Here is a 27,526-nt window from a genome sequence, read left to right as displayed (position 1 = left end):
CTCTACTTAGCTATACAAACATATGGACTACAGCTATAATAATGTCTTTGTCTGGTAATTCTCACATCAGTGTCAGTTCTGGGTTGGTGTCGATTAGTTTTCTTCCTCACTATGGTTCATATTTTTCTGCTTATTTGCATGACTGGTAATTTTTTTTATTAGAACTCAGACACTGTAAATCTTGTGTTTTGCATGCTGGTTATTTTTGTATTCCGTAAATATTCTTGAGGTTTGCGCTGGGACTCAGTTACATTACTTAGAAATAGTTTGAAGCCTTCAGGTCTTGCTTTTAAAAGTTATTAGATGGGATGAGCAACTAGGGCTAATAAAAAAATTAATAAACTGGGGCTAATGTGTCCCCACCATTAAGGCAAGACCCTTCTGAGAACTCCAACCAACGCTTCATAAATTATGAAGTTTTCCAGTCTGGCTGATGGGAACAGACACTATCCCACTCCTCTATGAATATCGGCTACTGTTCCCTCTAATCATTTTGGATGATTCTTTCCTTAGTCTCAAGTAATTTCCTCACATTTACATGATGAGTAGTGCTCTGCTGAATACTCGAGGGGGGCCCTTTACAGATTTCCAGAATTCTCTATGCACTTTTTTTCTCTCCAGCACTCTGTTCTGAGCACTTTAGTTTGGGTTGCCACAAACTCGGAGCTATCTCCTCAGCTCAGGGAGCCTGCATGGCCCTGCCTGGGTTCTCCCTCCCTGCAATATGTCCTGGAAACTCTCTTAAGCAATAAGCTGAAGCAATCATAGGGCTCACCTCATTTGTTTCTTGTCTCTCAGGGATCACTGTTCTTTGTTGTCTGATGTCCACCATCTTGAGAACTGTTGTTTCATAGTTTTTATGTTTAGTTGATGGTTTCGGGAAGGAGGGCAAATCTGGTCCCTGCTACTCCATCTTGTCTGAAAGGGGAAGTTGTATATGTACTCTAAATGTATTTTTGTTCAAACTATGGAGCTGCAGATTTAAATCATCCCATTTTTGGAAAATGCTCACCATATATCCCATGTGCAAAGCCAGACCTCTGTACCCATCAGCCAAATCGGATCGGCTTTCTTTCTTTTTTTTTTTAAGATTTATTTATTTTAGAGAGAGAGAGACAGAGACAGAGACGCAGAGAGAGGGTGTGGGGGAAGGGGCAGAGGGAGAGAGAGAGAATCTTAAGCAGACTCCACACTGGCCATGGAGCCCTATGCAGGCTGACCCCATGACCCTGAGATCATGACCCCAGCAGAAATCAAGAGTCGGATGCTCAACCGACTGAACCACCCAGATGCCCCCAGACTGACTTTCTATCATAAAAGTCTGATACTGTCTTTCAGTTCAAACAAATGTGGTTAATACACATCCTGTATCAACCTTTCACTCTTGATTTGAATTCTTTTTTTTTTTTAAGATTTTATTTATTTATTTGACAGAGATAGAGACAGCCAGCGAGAGGGGGAACACAAGCAGGGGGAGTGGGAGAGGAAGAAGCAGGCTCCTAGCGGAGGAGCCTGATGTGGGGCTCGATCCCGCAACGCCGGGATCACGCCCTGAGCCGAAGGCAGGCGCTTAACCGCTGTGCCACCCAGGCGCCCCTTGATTTGAATTCTTAAATGAAGAAGGCACAGAACTGAATAATCACACAGAGGCCTGATAATGATTATAACTTTATCAAGGTCCTTCCAGGGCTTTTCAGCACAGAGTGGCTTTGGACAACCAATCATTTACGTAGCACACAGTGGCTTTCTTTTGTTTCTCATCTTCCCATCGAGCTGAGTTACAATTTCGTCTCTTGAGCATAAATACCTCCAGACCTTGAGTTATAGTTGTCCCTGGGATCAAGGGTTGGGTGGAAAGGGTGAGGAATGCCTGTTTTTTTCTATCCCCAAGCAAATGGAATCTTGATAGATGGGATGGGGTGTCAGAGAGCTTGTCATTGCCTACATGTTTTATCAAAGGCTGAGATAAGGCCACCATGGAAAAAAAGATCAGAAACTCCCCAGATAAATGGGTGAAGGCTATAAACCAATGAATCTTCTTTCCCAGTACCTCTCACCTGCCTTCCTGTCCTGTCACGCAATGGGAGAAGAATGGAACGAGTTAGATGGGGCTGAGGATGTTTGGCTTATTAATCTCTTGCGAAACGTGCCTTTCAAAATCAGGCTCAAGATGGGATATTGCCTAAATATCATGGTATCAGATATGCCATGTGCCAGTAAAATCTAAGAGTCTTCTAGTGAAATCAATCTCTGTCCCTGTCAACACAGCGCCACCGCCATGGAAGGATGGGTTTTCCCATAGTAACAAAGGAGACCAAGTTACATCTTAAAAACATACAACACACATACTCATACTCTGAGTGTGAGATCAAGGATCTGTGGCACAAATAGGAGAAGCGACCTTAAGTCCCAAATGGGTGTTAACATAGTTCTATTTTAAAGTGTCTCAGTGTTAAGAAACTGCTTCTTGAATTTTTCAGAGCAAACATGAATGCCTTGGCTGGTTTTCCCCTGCCTCAGCATGCTTCTAAGCCATATATTCATTGCAACCGCTGATAATAATAATAAAGTGAATAGGTCTGCTGAAACTCACAGGAAATTGGAAATGCTTTAAATCCTGCTTTCCAAAGTTGGGGCCGGAGAGGCAGGCTGGATTTTCCACTGATGTGAGCTGCCTGCTGTTGGTACGGGCCACTCTAGGTGTGAGGTGGTTTTAGCTGACCTCGGTGTTCTTCCAGTCTTTTGGGCCTGGCGGTATAAAGAACAAACCCAGCCGGTACCTCGCTATCCTGGCTCATCTGTCTTCCTGTAGGGTTTTGTGGCTGCGGCCTGCAAGAATGGGACCCAGAAATTTCCAAGTAGGATCCTCGGCTGTGCCCACATCCCCGATGCCCATCCTACCCACCCCTCCATATTCTCTCTGACATTTCAGCGGTGGTGTTCAGGTGAAGTTTTGGAGCTCCAGTCCCAGACACCACAGGAGCAGGCTCTTCCGGTCCACGTCCCTGCTGCCCCCGGACAATACAGGGCAGAAGAGCGTTGGTGAGCTGCGCAGACGCAACTAAGACACTGGTCTCTCTTTTGAGTCGAGGTCAGACTTCTGCACGTGCTAAGGAGGAAGGACTTGCCCGTCCTCCCTCTGGCTGATTGTCCCAGATGAGACCGGGGCTCTCAAGGCGTGGCTGTGTGACACAGAAGGACACGGTTCGTGGTGGAGAGAAGCCAAGACTCTGATGAGGCCAGAGAGGTGGAATTCCACTTGGACATGAGGACGCAGTGGTCTCCGCAGACCTCCCAGAGGATAGGTCCAAGTTAGGTCCTAGTCCTGCCTCCTCTTCCTGGTGTCAAGGGTCAGATGGGTTTGATTTCCTTATCTTGCAAAGGAGCTGATGCATCCTGTCATTCCAGCCCATGGTCTTCTCTCTCTCCCACAACTCCGGTGTGGCATTTGGATTTCTTTCTTTCTTTTTTTTTTTTAATTTTATTTATTTATTTGACAGAGATAGAGACAGCCAGCGAGAGAGGGAGCACAAGCAGGGGGAGTGGGAGAGGAAGAAGCAGGCTCCCAGCGGAGGAGCCTGATGTGGGGCTCGATCCCAGAACGCCCGGATCACGCCCTGAGCCGAAGGCAGACGCTTAACGACTGAGCCACCCAGGCGCCCCGGCATTTGGATTTCTGCTCCACTTCTCATGGGCTACTTGGGCTGGGAGGTGGGTCTCAACAATATAGGAGAAAAACAAAACAAAAATGCCTCTTGATTTGCCTCCAGCTCCGTCACAGACTGTCTGTTGGGGCCTAGAAAAATCCCTTCCCCTCTGTGATGCTCATCTGTAAAATGGCCTGGGTCAGTGGTTTTCACACCACATTCTGTGGAGCTGCCGGGAGCTCGAGGGCTTCCCCAGGGCCCCCGAGAGGCACAGTAGAAAGGGAGGCTGAGCTGCTCTACACCCCCCGCCCAGCACCCGCCTGACTAGCTGCTTTTATCTGTTTTATATGCTGTGTTTTCACACAAGGATTCTTTGAAGAAAGGGTACTGAGGCTAAAAAGTCTGAAAACTGCTGGAATAAATGATCATTAAGGTCCCTTCCAGTCTGAGATACTTTGACTCCTAAAGCCCAGCTCAAGTTGTCTCCCCTCCGGGAAGCCTTCCTGGTTACCCAGTCCTGGGTACTTGACCTCCAGCAGTATGAACGGTGACAGGCATGTGGCCCTCAGCCCGCACTGCGTGGTGCCATCAGTGACACATCTGTGCCTGTGTATGTGTGCGAGCTGTCCCCCCAGCTAGCGCGTGAGCTCCCGGAGGGCACGTGTTTAATTTCCCTTCCATGCCTCTGTGTCCTTGGGTTCCACATGAGAGAGGTGTTCAAGTAAATTTGCTCCACGTGCCAGGACCTCTCATGTGGCATAAAACCTTGCAGAGAGACTCTTTGCTTTGGGGACGGGGAGTCACCTTTTCGTCTCCTGAGTGCCCCTGGACAGACTTGACTCACACACTCCCAGAAAGGGCCGGCCTGAGTTCCTGCCTTAGCAGTATTCTGTTCGATCTCTACACGCTCCGTGCCTCTCCTGGCAGTGGTCCTGGAAGCCGCGTGCCCCTGAACCTGGGCATCAGCTCAGCCAGGAGGCCCCAGAGCCGGCAGGTTCTCCATGGATCTGGAGGGAAGGACGGGGTAGATGTGGAGCAACTGTCGGCTTGCTCAGAGTCAGCTCTGTCTGGAGATGGAGGCCTGAAAGGGAAGGACCGGAGTGTCCTCACAGACACCTGCCAGGGGAGCCAGCACGGCAGGCACAGGCCAATGCCCTGGGGCAGGTAGGCAGGAGAGTGGGAGTTCCAGTGGTGAAGTGAGCCAGGAGGGCTGCTCCCTCACTGACTAGCTCTGTGACTGTGGGTCAGTCACTGAACCTTACTTAGTCTCAATGACTTTACCTATAAATCGGGGGGGGGGGGGAGGCAAAAAGACCTGGCTAATGGCAGGCTGCCCCATAGTGAAATGGGGCGATTCCAAGGAGACGTGGGTATGCAAGTTAAGCACTGTGTGAAGGAAGAGATGCAGGCTGTAAAGGGTTCTTACTGTTTGCTGACAGGGGAGCAGCTCTCCACGAGGGCCCATGCTGCAATTTAGAGACACTCTGGGCCTGACCAGTCCCCGTCCCCATGCTCCGTTCCCAGCAGCCATCTCTGCCCGGCCTTGACAAATTTCTGGTCAGACTGGGGAGTGTGAGGGGTTAGGGCTGTTCAAGGAAGGAGGCCTCAGCCTAATCCTGGCCCGGAGAAGCTCCCCAAAGGGAAGGAAGTGTCCTGACAAAGAGCCCCTGAAAGGTGAAAGGTCCCGGAGGCTGCTGAGGCTCCCCAGGGCTCTTTTGTTTGGTAAGGTGCCCTGCAGGGTCCCAAGGACTGGGTCCCTCTCGTCCACTTGGCATGGGGGCCAGGTCAGCCTCCCCTGATACCTGCAGCTACACGTCTGGCCTTCCCCCTTCCAGAGGTCCTGGCTGGCAGTACAGAGGGCAGACAAGACCTCAGCAAGTCACAAGACATGAGCCTGTGACCTTTCTCTCCAAAAATCCTCCCCACCGAATCCTCCAGATGTAGGGAGTAAGCAGCAGCCTGGACCAAGGCTGACACACGTGGCAGGGTTTAAAATCCACAGCGGGACGGTGAAACCTCTCCATGCTGATGTGGGGAGACACCATCAGGCTCCAGTCTGGGGCTGCCTCTTCACCTCCGACAGGCTCTGCACCCTAGTCCAGCCTCCCGGGGCCCCCCTCAGCTACTGTAGCCTGAAGTGTGGGTGCTGGGCCTGCGGAGCCAAACGTCGGGCAGATCTGGCTGGCTGTTGGGCAGCACCACAGGGCTGCCATCCCCCGGTGCCCCACGGCCTTTCCAGGACGAGCTGCTCTGGTGGGAGGCAGGCAGTGACGGATCGTACACCGTCTCCCTCAGTGCCAGCCACAGGGTGTCCCGCTTCCCATTCAGCTGGCCCCGCTCCCGCACTGTTTGCTCCGTTTCGTCCAGGTCGTCTGGGGAGGCACCCACAGAATCCGGTACTCGGGCACTGGGCTCAGAGGTGCTCAGGCAGGTCTCATCAGAGACGCTGAGCCCCTCCAGGGTGCTGGCTGAGGAGCAGAGGCAATCGGGAGGCTCCGCAGCCTTGGGTTTGGCAGAGTGGGCGGGGGCGTCTGGGGAGGCCTGCCCAGGTGCAGACTTCTGCCCTGGGGAGTCCTGCCTGCCTTGGGTCTTGGGGCTGGGGCCAGCCTGCTTATAGGGGGAGGAGGTCTGCAGGGCTGGACACTGGCTGAAGACTGCCTGGTGGTCCAGGAACAGCTCCCTCGGGGAGGCAGGGGCCGGTGGGGGCCGGGCGCAGCAGGGGCCATCATGAAGCTGGAGATCCTCAGAGAGCACGGAGGGCCGATGGGACAGTTTGCTCGTGGCTGTGCTGGTGTCAAAGCTGGGGCTCCGGCGCCGTGCCAGGGGCTGGAGCTCGTACTGTTGCGAGCAGGAGGCGGGCGCCCCTCCCACTGGCCCTGCTCGTGGTCGGCCTGCCTTCTCCCCACTAGGCTCCCCAGTTCCAGCGTCCCACGGCAGGTGGGCACAAGGCCAGAGGATCTGCCCGCAGTTCTTCTCTGGCCCAAAGAAACAGCACAGAGATTGGAAGAAGAAGCTGGCAAAGCCACAGCTGACACACTTGACCATCATGAGGACGATGCCCAGCTTGCGGTAGAGCAGCACCGTGGCGGGCAGCGTGAGCACCCCCGCCGCAAACAGGGCCGCGGCCCCCACTGCCGTGGCACAGCTGCTCTGGCGCAGGGAGAAGGCCACACGGCTCAGGCGGTCGGGGTGTGGGCACAGGTGATAGGAGATACAGTAGTTGACAGTGAAGTCCACCGACAGGCCCACGGAGGCCGAGAGGAAGAGGGCTTCGGCAGTGTTGAGCTGCCATTCGAGTAAAACCAGGAGCCCCACGGTGAGCAGGACAGTGCCTGCCACCGCTGCCACGGAGAACAGGCTAAGTGGAACGTTCCAGGTGCCCAGCAGCAGCGTGGCAAAGGCCAGCGCCAGAGCCAGGCCCAGCACCACGGCAGGTTCTGTGCTCAGGCTGTGCTGCAGGCTGTAGAGCTCCAGATGGCTGGTAAACCAGCCCCGGTGGAGGCCGGGAGGTGCCCTGCCCAGCTCGGCTGCCAGCCAGTGGCTGACCTCGGTGTAGAAGTGGTGGGCCTGGCTGTAGTCCGGACTATACTGGAAGTTAGTCTGGAACTGCAGAACCAGGGCGGCCAGGCCGCCGTGAGCATTGAAGCGGGGTCCTAGGTCACGGGTGCTGTTGGGGCCTTGCTCCAGAGCCATCATCTTGAGGCAGTGCAGGAAAAGCTGGGGTGCCCAAGGGAAACCCGACTGGCCACAGCAGAGGCCCGGCCCCAGGCGGGCACACCCGGGGCTGTCCACCCAGCGCTGGAGGGCCTCCACGAAGCACAGTGTGGGCCAGCCCTCCGGCTGGGCCCCGAAGAAGCTCTGATTCCGAGCTCCGTGGCAGAGCGCCAGCAGCCAGCGCTGGGCCTCGGGACCGCTGGCCGAGAAGGCGGGGTCGCTCACCAGTGAGCTGTTGCTGCGGGGGTCCAGCGGGTCGCCGGTGTCCACGGGCAGGATGCCCCACACCAAAACCACGGGCATGTGGCCGCCCTCGCCCTGAGGCAGCCGCTCGAACAGGAACTGCTGGCGGTACTCGGCGTCGAAGCGCTCGAAGGGGTGGCTGGGCCGGAAGACCTGGCCGCGGGGCGGCGGCAGCGTGGGCAGCCGCAGGCGGGGGCTGACGCCGGCGATGTAGGCGCCCCCTGCCGCCAGCGCGGCGAACCAGCAGATCCAGATGTAGCGGAACTTGATGACCCCGCAGGGCAGGAGGCGCTGGAAGAGCAGGCGCGAGGTGCCGGCCGCCGCCCTCCGGAGGCCGCGGAGCCGCCGGTGCAGCGCCAGCACCAGCCGCCGGGGCGCACTGCCGCCGCGCGGGCCCTGCGCCCGGGCCGCACAGCCGCGCGCCAAGTAGCGCTCGTGGAGCACGGCGGAGGCGGGCAGCCAGGCCAGCGTGAGCGCCAGGTGCGCCAGCACGGCCGTGCCCATGTAGAGGGCGAAGCAGCGCACGGCCGGCAGGCGGCTCAGGTAGCTGGCGTAGAAGGCCGCGGCCGTGGTCAGGCCCGAGACCAGCAGCAGGTAGCCGAAGTGGTGCATGGTGCGGCGCACGCGCGGCGCCAGCCCCCCGGAGGGCAGCTGGCTCTTGCTGAGGCGCCACAGGTCGAAGAAGATGAGGGTGTGGTTGGCGCAGACGCCGCTGAGCAGGACCAAGGCGGCCAGATTGACGAAGGGGAAGAAGGCCATGCGGAAGGCCACTCGGTAGAGAAAGAAGGCGACCAGTAGGGAGCCCAGCACTCCCAACAGCACCATGAGGGTGAGGAAGAGGGAACGCAGGTAGAGGGCGATGCTGAGGAAGATGGCAGCCAGGGCCAGCAACGGGTACACCGTGTCCTGGGCCAGGTAATGCCTCAGCAGCTCCTGCTTGAGGCCCAGGTCCATGCCAGTGATGGAGGTGTAGTTGTCAGAGAGCCCCCAGGGCGTGGCGAGGCGGTCCAGGTAGATGCCCATCATGGAGGCCCCCTTGGGAGTGGGCAGGAAGAGCAGGCTGTACTTGAGCGAGGGCACCTGGTAGTCGGCAGTCTGGGGACTCAGGAAGTCCCTGTCCAGCAGGAAGTGGAGGAGCTGGTAGACGGCGCTGCTCCGGGAGCACTTGGCGGGAACCTGGGCGCAGTGCGCCGGCTTGTCCTGCCCGGGGCCCAGACAGGAGGGCACCAGGGCCCCGCGGTGGTAGTAGATGGCACAGGCCCGCAGAAGGGCCAGTGTTCGGGCTGCATCGGCTTGAGTAGTGTCCAGGCAGGAGGAGCGGTTGGAGAGCACGGCCACGTAGTTGCCCAAGGACCAGCTGGGGCAGCACTTGTTGGCTTCCGTACGCTGGCACAGAGCCCCAAAGTGGCTATGGGAGCGGATCTGTACGGCACACACGGCAGGAGAGAGCTCAGGGGCAAGGCAGCGGCCCAGGTTCCCCGGCCCTGTCCAGGGCCCTCTCACCTCTTGTCAGGCTAGAGCGTGGGGGTGGAGAGGTATCCTGACAGCCCAGCACACGGAGCTCGTCTCAGAGCTGCAGTTAGTTCCTGGCTACATGTTGATTCCACCAAAGGGGAGTCTCAGGAATGCTGCCCGAGGCCTCGGCCTGAGATGTCCTGTCCTAAGGGCCCCTGCAGGTCACGTACCCCAATCTACACTGCCTCAGCCAGGAGTGGAAGTGGCTGTGTCGGCCACAGATGGCTCAAGGGTCCAGGGAACCAGAAGCAAACAGTGGGAAAAGGAGGGGCCAGAACATTCCAGGGTAGGGTCAGTGCCAAACCTTAGCCCCCTACCTCTGTCCACTGGGCTGCTTACACCGTCTTAGGGACAGGGCTATTTCTTTTTCAGACCTCATGCCTCCTTTTCTCTCCCACCTGCCGTTGACACAACACATCACAACAGCTGGTGCAGCTCTGGAGGGCACTGGCCTGGGGATCTGAGCCTTGTTTCGCCACCAACCAGCGGTATGGCCTTGGGCCTGAGGTCATGGTGACAATAGCAACATTGATTGAGAGATTTCTACTGCCAGTCATTATGGCAAATTCTATCTTGTTTAATTGCCACAACATCCTTATGAGAAAAGTACCATTATTTGTCCCATTTTCCATATTCGAAGTCCGAGGCACTGAGAGGTTTAGAAACGTGCCTCCAAGTCACACAGCTAGGGGGTATTAGAACTGGCCTTGGGGCACCTGGGTGGCTCATTCAGCTGACTGTCCAACTCTTGATTTTGGCTCAGGTTGTGATCTTGGGGTCGTGGAATGCAGCCCCATGTGGGGCTCTGCGCTCAGCGTGGAGTCTGCTTGTCCCTCTCCCTCTGCCCTTCGGCCTGGTCTCGCTCTCTCTCAGACGAAAAATAAATAAAACCTTTTTAAAAAAACGGCCTTGAATTCAGGAGTCTGGCTGCAGGGCCCATGTTCCTAACCAGTGTCTCTAGTACTTCACACACTTGTGTGGAGTGCCTTGGGCCACTCAGCGGTGTTTACACTGTTTCTAGCAGCAAACCTTTCTTCGGATGTTATGGTATATGGCTCTCCAGGTAGCATGACTGGACGGGCACTGCTTGGGTTGATGGAGCCTGGGGCCTTGGGCTGGGGCCTCCTCAACAGCTCTTGAGGCTCCTTTTCGGGACCTTTTGAAAATCCCCTAGGCTCTGCATAGTCTCTGTGTCTTGGCTTTTCTAAAAACAGCTGACTCCCCCCCCTCCCCCGGCCGCCAATCTGGAGCCTTTCGACAGGGTTGGAATACTTTTCTAAGGAGGAAATAGTCTTCCCCAGTCCACCCTGCAGTCCCAGCTACTTCCCTGGAATTAGGTCCCTCCTGTCTCTCGCCCGCCCCTAGCCCCACCTCCCGCCGCCTGGCTCCTCCCCAGTCAGCTCACCTGGTCCTGCTCCATGCGACACATGGAGTGGATGGCGTGCAGGTTCCACAGGCTGCCCGCTGACGTGGACATGAACACCAGCTGTGCATAGCTCTTCTCTGCAACACACGCCCCGCCCCCACCCCAGAGCTCAGCTCTTTGGCATCAGGTCCTGGGCCCACTGGGGGGAAGATGCTTACCCAGGGCCCTATGAGGTTCAGATTCTCAGGAGTCTGAACCCTGTGCCTGGCTGCCTGATCCGGTGCCCCCCACCCCCCGACTTTGTGTGACTGGAGATCGAAGGCAGGAACGGGCCAGGTTGCAGCTTACCGGGCGGGCCACAGAAGAAGTCCTCCTGCCCTCTGTCCTCCGGGGGCTCCACCATCCTTCGAGGCCGCACTAAGCCCTCCTGGGTACTGCTCCAGGGTGTGGGGCTCAGAGTGGTGTGGGCATTTGAGCTGAGGTAGAGAGAAGATCTATGCCAGGCACCATCAAGAGGTGGGGGCTCAGAGGAGGCCAGACACCACATCCCACTGGACCCCAGCAAGTCCCTTTGACCTGCGTTTGGGGAGGTCACCCGATGCCCTCTCTCTTTCCCCCATTCCCTTCAACAGTGGAAAGATGGAAACCCACTACCTGTTCTGCTCAAGGTCTGGGGAAAGAGAAAGCAGCTTCCTGGGGCCTGTGAGGGTTTGCAGTGCTCTCCAGACCACTAGCTTACGCCCAATGTCTGTGTCTCGAGGCTCAAAGCCCTGCAGGGAGGGGGACAGAGACGATCAGGCAGGCAGAAGGAGGAGGGCTCCATCTGGCCCTTCTTGGCTCTGCCCCTTTGAGTCCCCGGAGCAGGGAAGGCCAGCCCGCCTTTCTGGATTGTTGGACAGGCGTATCACCTCCGTACCATCTCCCCAACTCCCTCTAGGGGTCAAGAGCCCACCACTGCCATCCCACCCCCACCGGGGTCACTCCAGCTTTCTGCCCCAGACTGAGCTGAGGTGGCCAGGCCGGGGTGTTGGGGGGGGGGCGTCCCTGTCCCTCCCCTTAGCCTCTTACCAGCAAGGGCTTAGAGAAGTCAGGCAGCTGGTCCCCCAACAGTCCAGCCAGGGTGCAGAGAACGATGACGGCCAGACAGAGCAGCAGCACAGCCGCCGGCCACTCGGCAATCAGCTGGGAATAGCTGGGAAAGAGGAAGAGAAGCCACTGGAATTGGCGTTGGGTGTGGTAGCAGGACGTGGTGAGCTTAGAAGTCACCAGGAAGCGGTGGTAGGGCCGGACTTGGCTCCAACCTAGTCACCCCTAGGGGGCCAGAGAAGGCCCAGGCCTACCTCTTTGGCATCTGGAAGGTCCGTTCCTGCCTGTGGAAGAGAAGAAAAGACACTTGCTTGTCAGAGCCCACTTGCAGGGTGGGAGGTAGGGTGTGGAGACAGAGGAAGATGGTACTAACCCTTTCAGGCTGTTCTACTCCCAAGCTCCAACCCTTACCTCCTCCTCCATCCAGGCGACATCCCAGGCTGCCTCTTTCTGGAGCCCGGCGGGCTCACCCCACTTTTAAGCCCTGCCCCATGTTCCAGCGGAAGCTTGCAGGCCGCTGGACTCCTCCTTACCTGACGCTGACCACATGGTGCTGCACAGACGGTGGCTTCCAGGCCCCATCTCGCTGTGAGGGCGCTGGGGAAGGGCTGAGGCTAGAGCCATGGGAACACAGAGCTGCCCGGTCCCCAAGCCCTGGCAGGGAACTGTCCCCCCGGAATTCCTGTGGTGCCCGAGGATAGGTGAAGTGTGCAGGGGCCAAGGGGCTGGATGGGCCCACAGGCTGGAGGGTGGAAGTGGCTGGTGGGGGTCCTGAAGAACTGGAAGGGTCCTCCAGGGGGCCGCTGTGGAGGGAGCAGCTTTTCTCTGGGCTTGCCTCAGGGGCCACAGCCTTTCTCTGGGACCTGGGGAGAGAGGAGACCAGCGTGATGGGGTGGGGGATGGTGTTGGGCCACCCCACGCCCCAGCATTGTTCAGTAGTCTGAGACAAGGAGACGGGGGCTTGAGGTTGTTCTTATTAGTCCCGGGGGAGAGGAGAGGAGGGTGCAGCCTCCAGCTGTACATCGCCTTCCTACCCCTTGGGTCCATTGTCTCAGTCACTCACCTGGCCATGCACTCAAAAAACATAATTGGCAGCCTGCGACAAGCCACACGCTGTACTTTTACATATACGATCTGGTATACTCCTCACACGGGGGAAATACTTTCCTTGTTCTGTATTTGAAAATAGGTTCAGTGAGACATGAAGAACTGGGCCTTCAACCCATTCTGACTTGCAGTTCTGTGCTCCAACTTCTTCTTTTTTTTTTTTTTAAAGATTTGTTTGAGAGACAGAGAGAGAGAGTAGGGGGAGTGGCAGGCAGAGGGAGAAGCAGGCTCCCCGCTGAGCAAGGAGCCTGATGTGGGACTCAATCCCAGGACCCTGGGATCATGACTTAAGCCGACCTTTAGTCTCAGTTCAACTCCGACCTTCTTTGAGAAGCCTTCTCTGACTACCCGTTCTAAATAACCACCTGCTAGCCCTCTAGCCCCTTACCCTGCTTTATATCTCTGCACAGCATTTGCCCCAACTGGACATTAGACGGTTATTATGTTTCTTGCCTGCCTCTCCTATGGAATGTGAGCTCTGGGAGAGCAGCGTCTGTGCCTTTGTTCATCTCTGTAGCCCAAGTGCCTTGAACAGTGCCTTGCACTCAGGAGGGGCCCAGGGAATGTTTGCTGAGTGAATACTGAGCACTAGACAGCCTGTTAACGGTGGTGCTGGGACGAATAAGGCCCATCTTTGTCTTCTAGTCACTCATAGTAGGTGGGAGATGTTGACAACAGTCCAACATGCTGAGTGCTGTGAGAGAGGAAGTCACAGAGGGCTGAAGGAGCCCAGAGGAAGGCCCAACTTTGACAGGGGTCGGGGTAGTCAGGGAAGGTTTGGCAGAGGCAAGTGCTGCCCTACCAGCACCCTTAGGCCACGGGACAGAAGGTTTGCTCTGCAAGAGTGTGCACAGTTGGGAGAGGGAGTTGGGACCCCCAAAAGGCTTGCCAAGGAAGAGTCAGCAATAGATTCTTCTTTCAGAGTTACTCATGAGGGCGGTACTCAGTGCATGGACTCAGCCCCACTCCCTGGGTGCAGGGGGAGGCGGAGTCCCACCCAGTGGCAGGACTGCCAGACCTAGGACAGGAGTAGATGGCTACAGAACAGAGTCCCCGAGGGCTGTGGGATGTTCCCAGAGAGGTTCTGAACTGGGAAGCGGTGGCAGAGCCCTGTCACCTCTCCCCATTCACCTGACTCGCCTGGCCTGCCAGAACTTGTATAGCTGTGTGGTTTACTCTGAGCCAACTCTGGCTTTCAGCCCTGCCTGCTGCACTCCCAGAGGGACTATAGGCCAGAGCCCAGCCATGGTGGCAAGCAGACATTGCCCAGGGAGCCTGGGTTCTGCCCAGACTAAGTAGAGGAACTGGGAAGAATAGGCAAGCTCTTCCTCCTCCCAGAAGGCTGGCTGCCTGGCATAGCAGCCAGTCTGGGAAGGCATGACCTTCATGCCGAGAGCATAATGGGGGAGCACTGGAGGTGGGCTCCTGGCTCTATCATTCTTTAGCTGCGGGGCCTTGGGAAAGACACACAATTCTTGGGGTGCTGGCATCCTTGTCTTTTGAGCGAGAGGATGACGATAACGCCCCCTCTCAGGTTTGGTACAGGAATTACCTGGTGTAACATACGTGAGCTGCCTGCTACGGAGCCTGGCATGTGGAAGACACATTTGCTGTCCCGCCCCCTCTTGCACTCAGTGCTGCAGGGAGCCTGTCGTTTGAGAAGTATATTTATCTTTACAGTTTGACCTCTTTAGGCACCTCAGATAATATAGCTCTATTTTAGAACTCCTCACACCTTGAGAATCTCGGTACATATATAATTATAAATACTTTCCTTTTTCCTACTCAAAAGCTGCATCAGAATTTGATCTCATGATTTAAATCCCTGACACTTATTTTTTAACTAAGTCAACGTTTAGAAAAAGAGGAACTTGACCAAAGTTGTTCGAAAGCAAGACCTCAGATGGCCCATAAAGTGGCTATAGCAACCAGTGTCCTAGCAGATAAAAGACCTTATTGGCCCATTCCTGTGGGTCAAAGGGAAGCTGGATAATGGCCTGGGTTTCTGTGCATAAGTGTGGACATTTACTTCTTTAAGGTTTTTATTCTGCAGGTCTTTTTTTTTTTTTAAGATTATATTTATTTATTTGACAGAGAGAGAGAGAGTGAGCACACAAGCAGGGGGAGCGGCAGGCAGAGGGAGAAGCAGGCTCCCTGTTGAGCAGGGAACCCAACTCGGGATTTGATCCTAGGACCCTGGGATCATAACCTGAGCCGAAGGCAGATGCTTAACCGACTGAGCCACCCAGGGGCCCCTTGCAGGTCTTTTCTGAGCACTTATCACATGCTGGGCACCGTTCTGGGTCTGTGTTATCCTGAAGGTATGAAAATGACCCATTAATCTTGGTCTCCCATCCATTTATTTATTTATTTATTTTTAAGATTTTATTTTATTTTTTTATTTTATTTTTTTTAGAGAGAGAGAGAGCGTGTACCCTCGCATGGTGGGGAGGAGAGGGGCAGATGGAGAGAGAGGGAATCTTAAGCAGGCTTCATGCAGTGTTTGATGTCATAACCTTGAGATCATGACCTGAGCCAAAATCAAGAATTGGATGCTTAACTGACTGAGCCACACAGGAGCACCAAGATTTAATTTTTTTTTAATTTTAATTTTTTAAAAGTAGGCTCCATGCCCAGTGTGGAGCCCAACATGGGGCTTGAACTCATGACCCTGAGATCAACACCTAAGCTGAGATCAAGAGTCAGATGCTTAACCCACTGAGGCACCCAGGTACCCCAAGATCTTTTTTTTTTTTTAAAGTAATCTCTACACCCAATGTGGGGCTCAAACAATCCTGAGATCAACAGTCGCATGCTCCACTGACTGAGCCAGCCAGGTGCCCCTTGGTCTCCCTCTTTAGAGCTAAGCCTGCATTCCAGGGGTCAGGAGGGTGGGGCAGCCAGGGTGTCTATTCCAGCTGCCCACGGCCTTAGAGCACTCACTGAGTACTGGGCTTTTCCTAGAGACAGGCTTCCCCTGCCCCACTTGGAGTGGGGTTTCTTTTTCCCCCATTAAGGGTACCTAGCACTATGGGGGTGCTGGAGGAGAAAGGGAGCACTCCCCCTTAACCAGTCTGGCAAAGTTCTAAGCCTGTGCTGTTCTTTAGCTGGCTTCTCTTCAAGGGGGATTCCAGCCTCTACCATTGGTTTGCTTCTACTGGGGTCTCCCTGGCCCCAGCCTCTTCTTCTCAACCCCTCTCATCCCTCTCCAGGGACCTAAGATTAGCTCCTCCCAAATCTCATCCTTCTTGACGGTGCCCATCATTGTCACTGTGGCAGAATTTGAAACCCTTCACATTCTAGCTGCTGTAGAACTGGGCCTTTGTCTCAACCCTCCCAAGGAGAAGAGCCAAACTCTTCTGAGAATAAAAACTTTCTCCTGCCAGCTCCTGCTGCCCTCGGTTTTCAGGAGACCTAGTAATAATACAGGTTAAACACCCCAGACCTTGCCTCCCCAGGCAGCTTTTATTCTTTTTTTTTTTAAAGATTTTATTTATTAATTTGACATAGAGAGACAGCCAGTGAGAGAGGGAACACAAGCAGAGGGAGTGAGAGAGGACGAAGCAGGCTCCTACCGGAGGAGCCTGATGTGGGGCTCGATCCCAGAACGCTGGGATCACGCCCTGAGCCAAAGGCAGACGCCTAACGACTGCACCACCCAGGCGCCCCAGGCAGCTTTTATTCTTATCCCCCTCAGTTCCATGCCTCCGACAACCCCCTAGGCTGGCCTGTAACCCAAGTGACTGGGGCGGGCAGGCAGGGGCATGGGAAGTGGCGACACAGGCTTCCTCAAGAGGCCAAAGCTAAAGCAGCCAGGGCCTGGCTGACAGGGTCCCCTACACAGAGCCCCACTTGGGAGACTCATAAGAGGTAACTGTACATGCACATTGACGGCACCCCCAGCCCACAGACACAGAGCCATATGGACACCCATGTGATCCCGCAGAGTGGCCAAGACAGATGAGGGAGCAGTTCATGCCAATAGGAAAATAAAAAGGTAATTTTAAAAACACAGAAAGTGAAAAATTTCAAATCGCTCTGGAGTCAATGAATTAGGAAAGGACCATGGTGTGCTTACACAGGTGCACTGTTTTATTCACTGAGTATCTAACTCCAGAGTACTACTTAGCTTAGCAGGAACATATTTGTGTTTCTTGAATTGAACTGTGTCCCTTTGCCTGATTAGTGTCCAGAGTCTCTGGGGAAGTGCAGAGAGAGGCCAGAGGTCCCAAGGAATGGCTGAAGAGTTGCTGAAGGAGAGCAAGTGGTTCCTGTGCTCAAGAATGGTCCCCAGGTGCAGGGGAAGTGATCAGACCAGACGAGGCTTATCCTTGAGGAAATATCCAATCAACAAATGACTCTCCAGCCCCTTCTAGGGGTACTCCTGGCCCCAGGCCCCCGCCCTGCCCTGTCCTGTCCCTGCCCTGTCCATCCTTGGCTCCTTCGTCAGGCAGCCCCCTGGTCCAGGGAACACATCCATTCTGTGTCTCACTGCCTTGAAGAAAGCTCTGTGCCTTTCAGAGTGAAAGGTGGCTAAATCTACCCAGGCTGATGTGTTAACAAGAGGGAAGAAAACATTTTTTCTCTACTTGTGGGGCCTCCTCTTTGCTCTGAGGTACAGAACGTACATTTTAACTGGGGAAGTATATGTTCACCTCTGCTTTTTGCCCCTAAAGAATGCCTCTTATTTCAGTCCAGGCAGGAGAGAGAGAGGCAATATCATGGCAGGAGAGGGATTCTAAGGGTGGCAGACCAGGCAGGCCACAGAAATTGCGCCATATTGCTACCTGGCTGGGTTGTTCCCTCACACAGACGGTGGAGGAAGGTGGAGGGAGGAGAGGCGCTGAGATCTGAGCCTGGGACTCCTTCAGGGATGGTACTGACCGCCGCCTGAGTCTCAGAGCCTGCCCACCCTTGCGCCTCCAGCGAGTGAATGCTGGTAGCAGCCACACGCGGGGACTCAAGCCCACACGTGTGCAGCTGGCCATGAAGGCAGACTGGAAACTGACGGTGATGGACAAAGACAGTTCCTGGTGTGGCGGCGAGTGTCAGCCCTCCCCAGAACACACACCTGGGGGATCCTCCCGTCTATGCTACACGCGCACCTTCGAGCACACTGACATGCTGGAACCCAGACTAAGGTCTCCGCGGGCTTGGGGCTTACTGAGAAGATGTGGGGGCAGGGCCTAGAGGGAGGGGCTCAGGAGGCCGGAGGGTCGGAGGAAACCCCGGACCTAGAGGTAAGGTAGGAACGGTGGGTGGGGCAGGTACTGGGGGAGTGAGGGCGATGGGGACTGACAGTAGGGGGTATCAGGGAGACAGAAAATTGACCCGGCAGAATGAGGGCGTGGCCAGGGGGCCGGTAGCTCCGAGGCGCTGGAAGGGGCTTTGGGAGAGGCTGGGGAATGAATGAGGGAGACATATGGCGGCTATGGGGATACCTGGGGCGGGGGTGCTGGGAAGGTCTGCGAGCTGGGTCTGCGGAGCGGTCCTCCCTACCTGTCCGGGGAGCTGCCGTCTGGGGCCAGGGGCTCCCCCTTGGGCCGCTGCTCCCCTTCCGGACCCGGGCGGGGAGCCGGACCGCTGCTGCTGCTGCCACTACCAGCGTCCATGCCCGTGGGCGGCACCGCTGTCCGGGCGCTGGTGCTGAAGCGGTGGCGGTGGCGGGTTCCCGCGCATGCGTCAGCTCCAGTCGGACAGATCGCTGGGCGGGGCCGACAAAGAGCCCAGCCAATGGGCGCGGCACCGGGGGGGCGGTGCGGGGCGGGGCCAGAGGCTCCTTGAGGCGCGGCTTGGCTTCCGCTGGAGGCTTGCTGTCTTTAAGATCCCGGGACCGGTAGAGGTGGGCTGCTCTATCCAGGCCAGGTCTGAGAGGGGCTGTTAGGAGTGCGGCCGGCTGGCTGTAGTCCGCATGTTGGCCTTTCCCAGAGGACATCGATCTTCCCGTAAGGGACCAGGAAGCGCGACTCCAGGCACCGTGCAGAGAGCCTCCCTACTTGAAACGCACTCTTCCAGCCAGAAAGAGGGAGAAACTTCGGCACCCGCACTTCACTGCAGGAAGCCGAAGGGTTGAGAGGTCGGGCGACTTAAGTCCCACATTTCTCTCGGCTTTGCTTAGCAACTCCCTTCTCCCCAATGGGACTAGGCACTGTCAGGTTGGCTCTGTCTTTACATTTGTCTGGACCTGGACCTGGGTTTGCACTCCTTAGGACTGGAGGCTGGCTTCTATGATTCAAGTGCAGAGTATGGGGTGTGGGAAGAGGGAGAAGAGAGAATTCACAGCTCTTTTTTTTATAATCACCTCACTTCAGCCTGGGAGGTACCCAATAGCCACTCACTTTAAGATACTTGCTGCTCCACTATCAGGGAATGGTTATGAGGGAAGGGAGGGGGTGATGGGCCTGGGACAGGCCTGGATAGAGGGCTAGAATAGACATGGGTGGTGTGAGAGGCCTGGGAGTTGGGGAGTAGAGAGGGTTCCAGATGTGGGATTTGGATGGAAAGGGTTTCACAGCAAGCATGCTAGCTGAATGTGCAGGGAGGTGCCATGGCTGAGGAATGGGGCTAGGAAGAGAGTCAGAACTTACAAGTATTTAGAATATAGGTATCCCTAAACTGTGTGCAAATGTCACTCTATGCAAGGCATTGGTCACTAGGTGGGAGAATCTGGAGGTAGGTGTAGAAGGGGTGGGCCTGTCCTGAGTAGCTTACACTTTGGCTGGAGGTATAAAAGCCAGCCCATAAATCGGTGCCAACTGGGTAGGGTGTGGTTAGGCCCATGTGGTGGCTGATATAATCTACAGAGAAGGGCACAGCGTACAAGGAGGACCTCTCTCTTCCTAATGGGCTTTAGGGAAGACTTCATATTGATGGTGGAGCTTCAGCTGGCTGGGAGGGAAGGTATTTGTGACTTGGAGGTTGGGAAGGGGTGGTGGTGGTGAAATAGGCAAAGTTAAGGAGGCTGGAAAGTTCAGTGTCTTTTTAGGGAATGGTGAGAAATACATCTGGACAGTAGGGATCCATTGAAGGCTTTTGATCTGTAGAGGCATCTAGATGGAACCTTGGGAGGCCCATGGGATCCAGGTGTATATGATGCGGTTAAAGTTGAGGTTGTTTGATGGGAGAGGGCAGAAGTGAAAAGGAAAGGAGCAGTGGTCTTATACAATCATGTGTTATGGGCACCACTGAGTCACGCTTCTGAGAATGCCTGGCTAGGTGCTCATTTTTATAATTAGGGAACTCAGAGACCACCAGCACCCTGGATGCCAGGTTGGACACAAAGGAAGACAGGCTCTTTAAGAGTAAAATATGGCCTCTGGGAGGCTGTTTATTAGGAAGAGAAGATTCTGCTTCGGGCTCCATGCCAGGTCAGCAAGGCAACCCAACTCAGGCTTCCCATTCTCGTGTCCTCTTTCTTCTGCTTCCTTAGTGATGTGGACCAGGTGGGGGCCCAGGGTGCCCTGGGGGGTGTTTCTCCCCAGGACCGTGCTCTGGGCCATGGCCAGGGGGGTGCCCTGGGGGGTGTTTGTTCCCAGGACCATGCTCTGGGCCATGGCCAGGAGGGTGCCCACAGGGTCCTGGGGGGTGCCCTGGGCCAGGGCCACCACCATGGCAGTGCCCCTGTGGAAAGCCAAATGAACAATGTTAGAGTCAGAGGTCAGTGCCAGTTGCCTGAGATCAACTTCTCTCTTCCTCCCCCCTTCCCTCCACCTTCTGTTATAGAGGATTCTGGATTCCTGGGCACTAGCAGGGGATGGTGGTAGAGGGCTGGGAGGCAGGGACAGCGAGTGATGAAGCCAGAGCACTGAGCAGAGAAAAGGGGAAGAACCTAGATTCATTGGTTTCCATTCCTTGAGCCAAGAAATGACTCCTACTCCCTGGACCTTGGTTTATTTCTGTAACTGAGGAGCAGAATTATCTCATCTTCTCCCTTTTCTCACCCAGGAACCCTTATAGAGTCATTCGAGATTTTGCCAGGCTAGGAACTGCAGGCTGACTATTCACAAGTGAGGGTGGGGCTGGGGGCGGCTATAAAGGAGCTCACTGAGGGCCAGGAGCAAGGAGGAGACAAGAGGCAAGGTCAGGGGAGCTGCAGGAGCCGAGGTGGAGGAGAAGGAGAAGGAAAGGGGGGTGGGGAAGGGGAAGGGCGGGGAGGAGAAGGACGAGGAAAGTAGCTGGAGAACATGTACATGTTCTCTATGTGAGTGTGTGTGTGTGTGTGTGTGTGTGTGTGTGTGTGTGTAGGTACAAGGGTGTGTGCTCCACTTACATGCAGAGTTAGGTCTGGGTACCGCCCCATGCCTGCTGTGCACACCGGTACACGCATGTAAGCTCATGCGCATGCTTGCGTACACATGACAGTGGGAGCGTGTGTGAACCCATGCCTGTCCCTGAGCAGGTGCTAGACTCAAGAATCCAGGAAGAATAAAAATAGTAAAATCAAGGCTTTATTGCCTCAGCCAGAAGAGGCCGGAAAGAGTGTGACTTAACCTTCTGTCTTTGCTGGAACAATTCCTGAGGACCCCAAGCCAGAGGGGTTTCTTGGCCTCTTGCCACAAGCCCAGGGAGAGAAGAGAGACACCAACCACCCTGCTTCTGGCGCTGGGGCACTGGGGGCCTGGAGCCCTGAGGGAGCGGGGGTGGGGCTATGCCCCAATCGTCAGTCGGCTTTGGCCTCCTAAGCCCCAATGAGGGCTTGGCATGGGAAAGGAAGGGGTAGGCTCCAGGGCTCAGGGCCTTCCTGTCACCATGTCAGAGTAGCCCCTTCCTCATCCAGGCTCAGTGATGCCTGCAAACAGCCACGTCCCACCCTGCCCGCCTTTTCCTTCTATGTCTGTCTTTGGGGTGGGGCCAGTTCCAGGCCTAGGTGCCAGGTCTGCCGGTGGGAGCCGGTGGGAGCCAATGGGGGGAGGGGGTGGGGGCCTCCCTTCTCTGGCAGAGGCAGGTCCCTGGGGCACTGCAGTGTGGTTGGGGTTTGGGAGCAATCCAGCCATCCAGGGAGGCTCTGGGGGTAGCCAGGAAAGCAGAGAAGCATGGAACAGGCGGGGAAGCAGCAGGAGAGAGGCTGAGACAGGGAGGGGATGTGAGGAAGCGGGAGAGACAGATGGGAAAAGAGGAGAGGAGCCGAGGAGAAGGCTGCAGGCGGCAGGGGGTGGAGGAGCACTGTGGTGCCCCTGCCTGCCTCCCATGGGGCTGATGGCCAAGCCTGCTCCCCACTTTTCATTTCAGGAAGGTCATGGCTGCTCCCTGAAGGTCAAGGAAGTGGGCTGGAGGTCTGGAGGACATGGCAGTGGGGAGGAGAAAGGGGAGACGGCTGGAGAGCTTTCCTACCTTTGGACCTGTGGGAGAGGAAAGGAGAAAAAGAAGCAGCTTTGGTCATTTGGTTCTGCGGTGAAATACCTGTCCTGTCCCTGGTGCCCATTTTGTGGCCACACCCCCACTGCCAAGCCCCACAAAGGCTCCTCAGACTTGGTCACTTGCCTGACCATCATTCCTTCTCTCAACAACAGATACACATATATTGAAAGTCAGTACAAAGCTCAGTTGTGCATCCCTGTTTGCTCAAGAGCTGACGGAGTCCTCCAGGGTGGGGTGAAGTCAGGGAGTGTGGGTTCTTCTCCCCAGCCTGCCTGCTGTCTGCCCTCTCAACCTTGGCCAAATTCCGTGACACTGAGGAAGGCACTCCACGGTGGCAAATCCTGATTCGTCTGCTTCCACGTCCAGACAGTCCCAACCCTGCCTCCCCGCTCGCCCCCTCCCCCAAATCCTACTTTTTCCAGCCCAGTCTCTGCTCAGACCCTCAGCTGTTCGTGGGTTCCGGCTTAGGACCTTCTGGTCCCAGCTCTTAGCCTTTGCTCATGTCTCCTGCCACTTGGACATATTTGTTGCTCTGTTCTGTGTGCCTTCCAGCGGAGTGTGCTTATATTGGGCCATCCTGCTGCTCTGCTTGCCCACGGCGGGTCCAGGGGGCTCATTCTGCAATAACCAATCTGCGTGGTCCTGCATGTAAGTGCTCCAGGGCTGGGAATCATCTGCTCGATGAGACTGCTGTTTCTTGAGGACCAGGATAGTCTTTTGTTCCTTTTAAGGGGAGCCAAGGGCATAGCTGCCAAGAGCTGAGTTCTGGGCTCCAGGCCCTCCATATCTCCACAGCCTCATCCTGAGCATGACCCCTAATTTCCCTGGGCCTCATGTATACAATGGGAGAAGCGCTTGTCTGTTTTACTCCTGAGGGTGAAGATCTAGTGAGATGAAGGATGTAGGAGCATGTTTCCTAAACTGTAAAGTGCTCTACAAAATATAAGAGATTGTTTTCCTTTTAGAACCCTCCACCACCTTCGCACAAACCCACATTCTTGCCATGCACTAGATATGGCTGACCGACTGCCTCTGCCCTCACCTCTCTCCCTCCTTCTTCACCCCACAGCCTCCCAGCCACAGCACTTACCTGGATCCATCTTTATCGGCCAAGCACAGGGAGTGACAACAGGAAAACCTGTGGTTCAACAGGTCAAGTTTAGCTGTCATCTAAATCTCAGTCTCTCCTTCTTCCCTCCTGGGGAAGCCCCTTCAAGGGATAAAAGTGCTTCCTCTGGCTTAGCTTGGTACCCAGTATGGAACAGGGCACAAGTAGGTGCCAGGCATGGGTGCTGAATGGACCCAGCGGGTCCACCCACATGGTGGGTAGACAGGGACATGAAAGTATCATGCACTGGCCCCTGAACCCCACAGCCTCACACTTGACCCCCAGAACCATCCCTAGACTCCCAATCATGAATTAATTCCACTTAGTCAATGTCAGTCATGTTAATTATTCACGTGTGCCTACCCTGTGCCAGGCTATGGTACCCAGTCCCTATAGATTCTTGTCCCTGGCATAAAGGTGGGAGAGGGAGGCTTGAAGACAGCAGTGTACCCAGAGCAGAGAAGGGAAGGCTGGGGTTGTAAGGGCCTCTGGGGGACTCAGCACAAGTGAATGGAAAGCCTTCCAGGGCCCTACTGGCTTGTTCCTACCTCCTCCCACCAGGGTTGGGAGTTGGTGGGAGGCTTGGGGTCTGAACCGGTTTGCCATTCTCCATTCTCCAACGAGTATACTCTCGTTGGATGCAGCTGCTGATGGGCCCTGGTGCCAGGGCTGGCTTCGTCTTGGTTGGGGCTGGCACAGAGATCACAATGGACAACCCCAGAATGGACCTTGGTGCACACACAATACATTCATTGTTTTTCTGACCCCCAAGTCAGACTATAGTATATGACAAAAGGACCAAATACCTGACATCAGGGCGCTCTGGTACTCATACGGTTGCTGAACATGCAAGCACGAATGTTCACACACACACACACACACACACACACACACATCCCTAACACAACAGCGCCAACCCCTTGCACCTCTTGAGTCACCCATTTTTGTTGCCTTCTACTTGTGCCACGAATGTTCAGCAGAGGTTAGCCTCTGAGCTATGCCCATGGTCCTTTCCGACCCCCGAGCCTTCCCCTAGTGAGTAATGAGTCTGGAAGAGATCCACGAGGCTGGGGTTAGGGAAGGGGGTGATAAAGAAAAGCTTAGGACTAGTTAGGTTGGAAGAAGGAGAAAAAACCCAAGCCTGTTAAAAATGGGCAGCACATGTGAACAGACATTTTTTTTTCCCCAAAGAAGATGTACAGATGGCCAGATGTGAAGAGGTGCTCAACGTCACTCATCATCAGGGAAATGCAAATCAAACCACAGTGAGCTCAGCCAGCAGAGCCTTACCTGGGCGCACAGAGCAAGCAGCTGGAGGAAGTCTGAGGCTCGTCTGTCCTCGGGTGTATTTGTATAGGGTGGGGAGGGGCTCGATGAATCAGGTACACAGGGAGGGTCATGCGCAGAGGGTGTGGAGGAAGGAGGGAGGATGGGCTAATCTTTATCAGGGCAAAGAGCAGCTGGAAGCGGATGGGTGGGGGTGTGGGTGGGCAGCAGGTGGGGGGAACGGGGAAGAACCCTTCGCACCTGTCAGAATGGCTAGTATCAAAAAGACAAGAAATAACAAGTGTTGGTGAGGATATAGAGAGAAAGAAATTGTTAGCTACTATTGGTAGAAATGGGAATTGGTGCAGCCACTATGGAAAACAGTACGGCGGTTCCTCAAAAAATTAAAAATAGAAGCACCATATGATCCAGCAATTCCACTTCTGGGTATTTACTCAAAGAAAATGAAGATACTAATTGGAAAAGATATGTGCACCCCCATGTTCATTGCAGCATTACTTACAATAGCCAGATGAGGAAGCAACCGAAGTGTCCATCGACAGAAAGACAAAGAAAACACGGTACATGTGTACAGTGTTCTATTACTCAGCCATCAAAAAGAAGGAAATTTTGCCATCTGCAACAACTTGGATGGGCCTTGAAGGCATTATGCTAAGTGAAATAAGTCAGAGAAAGACAAACGCCATATGATCTCACTTACATGTGGAATCTAAAAAAACCCCCCAAAACTCCTCAAAATCCCCCAAGCTCATAGACACAGAAAACTGACTGGTGGTTGGTGGCCGGTGGGTGGAGGGGGTGAGGGTCAGTGGAGGTGCAAAATGGGTGTCAAAAGGTACGACATGGGGTGCCTGCATGGCTCAGTTGTTTGGGCGTCTGCCTTCGGCTTAGGTCATGATCTCAGGGTCCTGGGATCAAGCCCCACGTCAGGCTCCCTGCTCAGCTGAGAGCCTGCTTCTCCCTCTCCCTCTGCTGCTCCCCCTGCTTGTGCGCTCTCTCTGTCAGGTAAATAAAATCTTTTTTAAAAAAGTACGAACTGTTGTACACGTGAAACTAATTTAACGTTATGTCAGTTAAACCTCAGTTAGAAAAACAAGACGAGCCTTGGACTTCCTCTCCTCCGATTCAGACCAAGGAGCTTGAAGGACCAGACCTGGCGTGCAGGTCCCTCTGAAAAGGATCCCGCACACCTGGATCCCCTCAGCGCTCGGCGAGACCCCCATGCCTGGCATGGCGGGGGCACCGGGGCTCGGCCTGGGGTGGCGGCAGGGCAGGCGGGCAGGCACATATGCGGATACACAGACCACAGCACGTAGACCCGCGCTGTGCTCATGAGAGACACAGACCAACCCACACAGATGTACGCCACCCACACCAGCAGAAACAGAGGCACGGACACCAATGTACGCACGCGCACATACTCAGAGAAGCACGACCACGCAGACCCACAGCACACTTGCACAGACAGCCTCTCCTGGCCCCGGTCCACAGCCAGCAGAGCCTTACCTGGGCGCACAGAGCAAGCAGCCGGAGGAAGTCTGAGGCTCCGTCTGTCCTCGGGTGTATTTGTATAGGGTGGGGAGGGGCTCGATGAATCAGGTACACAGGGAGGGTCATGCGCAGAGGGTGTGGAGGAAGGAGGGAGGGTGGGCTAATCTTTATCAGGGCAAAGAGCAGCTGGAAGCAGGATGGGTGGGGGTGTGGGTGGGGAGCAGGTGCGGGGAATGGGGAACAACCCTTTACCCCATCCGTCTGCTCAGGAGATGCCATAGAACCAAGGAGGGTCCCAAACGTCGGTGGCCCTAGGGCTCCCAATACTGGGTGAAACTGAAGCCTGCTAACACTCCCACCCTCAGCTAGACAGAAGGCCTCAGTTGGCCCATTTCAATCAAGGTGAACAGGAACCCTGAGAAATTGGAAGCACGCAAGAGAAAGTAGAGAAGTTAAAACAGCCACTGTTGCCAGGCCTCCGGTAAAGAGCCTGGATGGACTGGCTGTCCCCGGGCTGCATTAAATTCATTTTTAAAAAGTAACATACCCGATTTAAAAAGAAAAAAAATGTAACATACCGGAGAGAAGTGCAAACAGGTCCTCACGAGGGATTATGCTTGAACGTTCATAGTAGCTTTGTAATAGCTGAAATTGGAAACCGGAGATTCTTCAAATCGTATCGATAGGCCAAATGGATGAACAGGTTGTGGGACACGCATTCCATGGGGTAGCTCTCAGCAGCAAAAAGGGACGAACTGCTGATACACGCAAAGACGTGCCTGCCCCTCAAAATCACCGTGCTGAGTGAAGGAAGCGAGACATAAAGAATACACAGTGTATAGTTATGTCTAGAAAGTTCTAAAATTGTGTAAAATTCTAGATAATGTAAACTAACGACAGCAGACAGTGTGGTGGGATTGGGAGGAGGTAGAGGAAGTCATTAGAGGGGCGCCTGGGTGGCTCACTCAGTTAAGCAACTGCCTTGGTTTCAGCTCAGGCTGTGATCTCAGGGTCATGAGATCGACCCTGCATGGGGCTCTGTGCTTAGTGTGGAGTCTGCTTGGGACTCCCTCTCCCTCTGTCCCTCCCCCCTGCACTCACATGTGTGCATTATCTCTCTCTCTCAAATAAATACATCTTTTTTTTTTTTTAAAGAAGCCATTAGAAGGGACATGAGGACATTTTAGGGTTTGACGGATATGTTCATTATCTTGATTGTGGTGATGGTTTCATGGAGTGTACACATTGCACGTAACAAATTGCACAATTTGTGCAGTTTATGGTATGTCAATTTGGGCTCTGTCAAGAGCTGTAAAAACAGAAGTAACATAACCACATCAGAAAATGATTCAAGGGGCGCCTGGGTGGCTCAGTCGGTTACTATTGATTTCAGCTCAGGTCATGATCTCAGGGTCTTGGGATCAAGCCCCACAGTGGGCTCTGCGCTCAGCAGGGAGTCTCTGTTTGAGATTCTCTCCCTCCGCCCCTCCCCCCCACTCATGCGCGTGCTCTCTCTCATAAATACATAAATCTTAAAAATAAAAAAAAAGAAAATGATTTGAAAAATGGAGAGAAGGAAAAAGTGATTCTCCTTTATCTGCATGG

General features: G+C 54.8%; 1 protein-coding gene and 1 long non-coding RNA gene across 2 annotated transcripts in view; both read right to left on the bottom strand.

Annotated features, from left to right (window-relative positions):
• Positions 1-5,765: 5,765 nt before the first annotated feature.
• Positions 5,766-18,290, bottom strand: DISP2 (dispatched RND transporter family member 2). The gene is made up of 8 exons (XM_045772454.2): positions 18,178-18,290; positions 12,105-12,434; positions 11,826-11,855; positions 11,554-11,677; positions 11,140-11,255; positions 10,834-10,961; positions 10,525-10,622; positions 5,766-9,026 (listed from the first exon to the last, which is right to left on the bottom strand). The coding sequence occupies exons 1-8, from the start codon at positions 18,288-18,290 to the stop codon at positions 5,766-5,768; spliced, it is 4,200 nt and encodes a 1,399-aa protein (XP_045628410.2).
• Positions 18,291-23,123: 4,833 nt separating this feature from the next.
• The window catches only part of LOC148107051 (uncharacterized), a 68,213-nt gene continuing 63,810 nt past the window's right edge, over positions 23,124-27,526 (bottom strand). The window contains exons 5-6 of the long non-coding RNA XR_015723205.1: positions 26,500-26,721; positions 23,124-23,173 (exon numbers count right to left, since the gene is read on the bottom strand). This is a non-coding gene — a long non-coding RNA (uncharacterized LOC148107051). The remainder of the gene's footprint in view (positions 23,174-26,499; positions 26,722-27,526) is intronic.

Source organism: Ursus americanus, chromosome 36 (genome assembly GCF_024610735.1).
Source record: "Ursus americanus isolate L20-20 chromosome 36, mUrsAme1.1.p, whole genome shotgun sequence".
In the NCBI taxonomy this organism is placed as follows: Eukaryota; Metazoa; Chordata; class Mammalia; order Carnivora; family Ursidae; genus Ursus; species Ursus americanus.
Note: the sequence above shows the minus strand (reverse complement) of the source record. Positions and strands in the feature narration are given on the sequence as shown.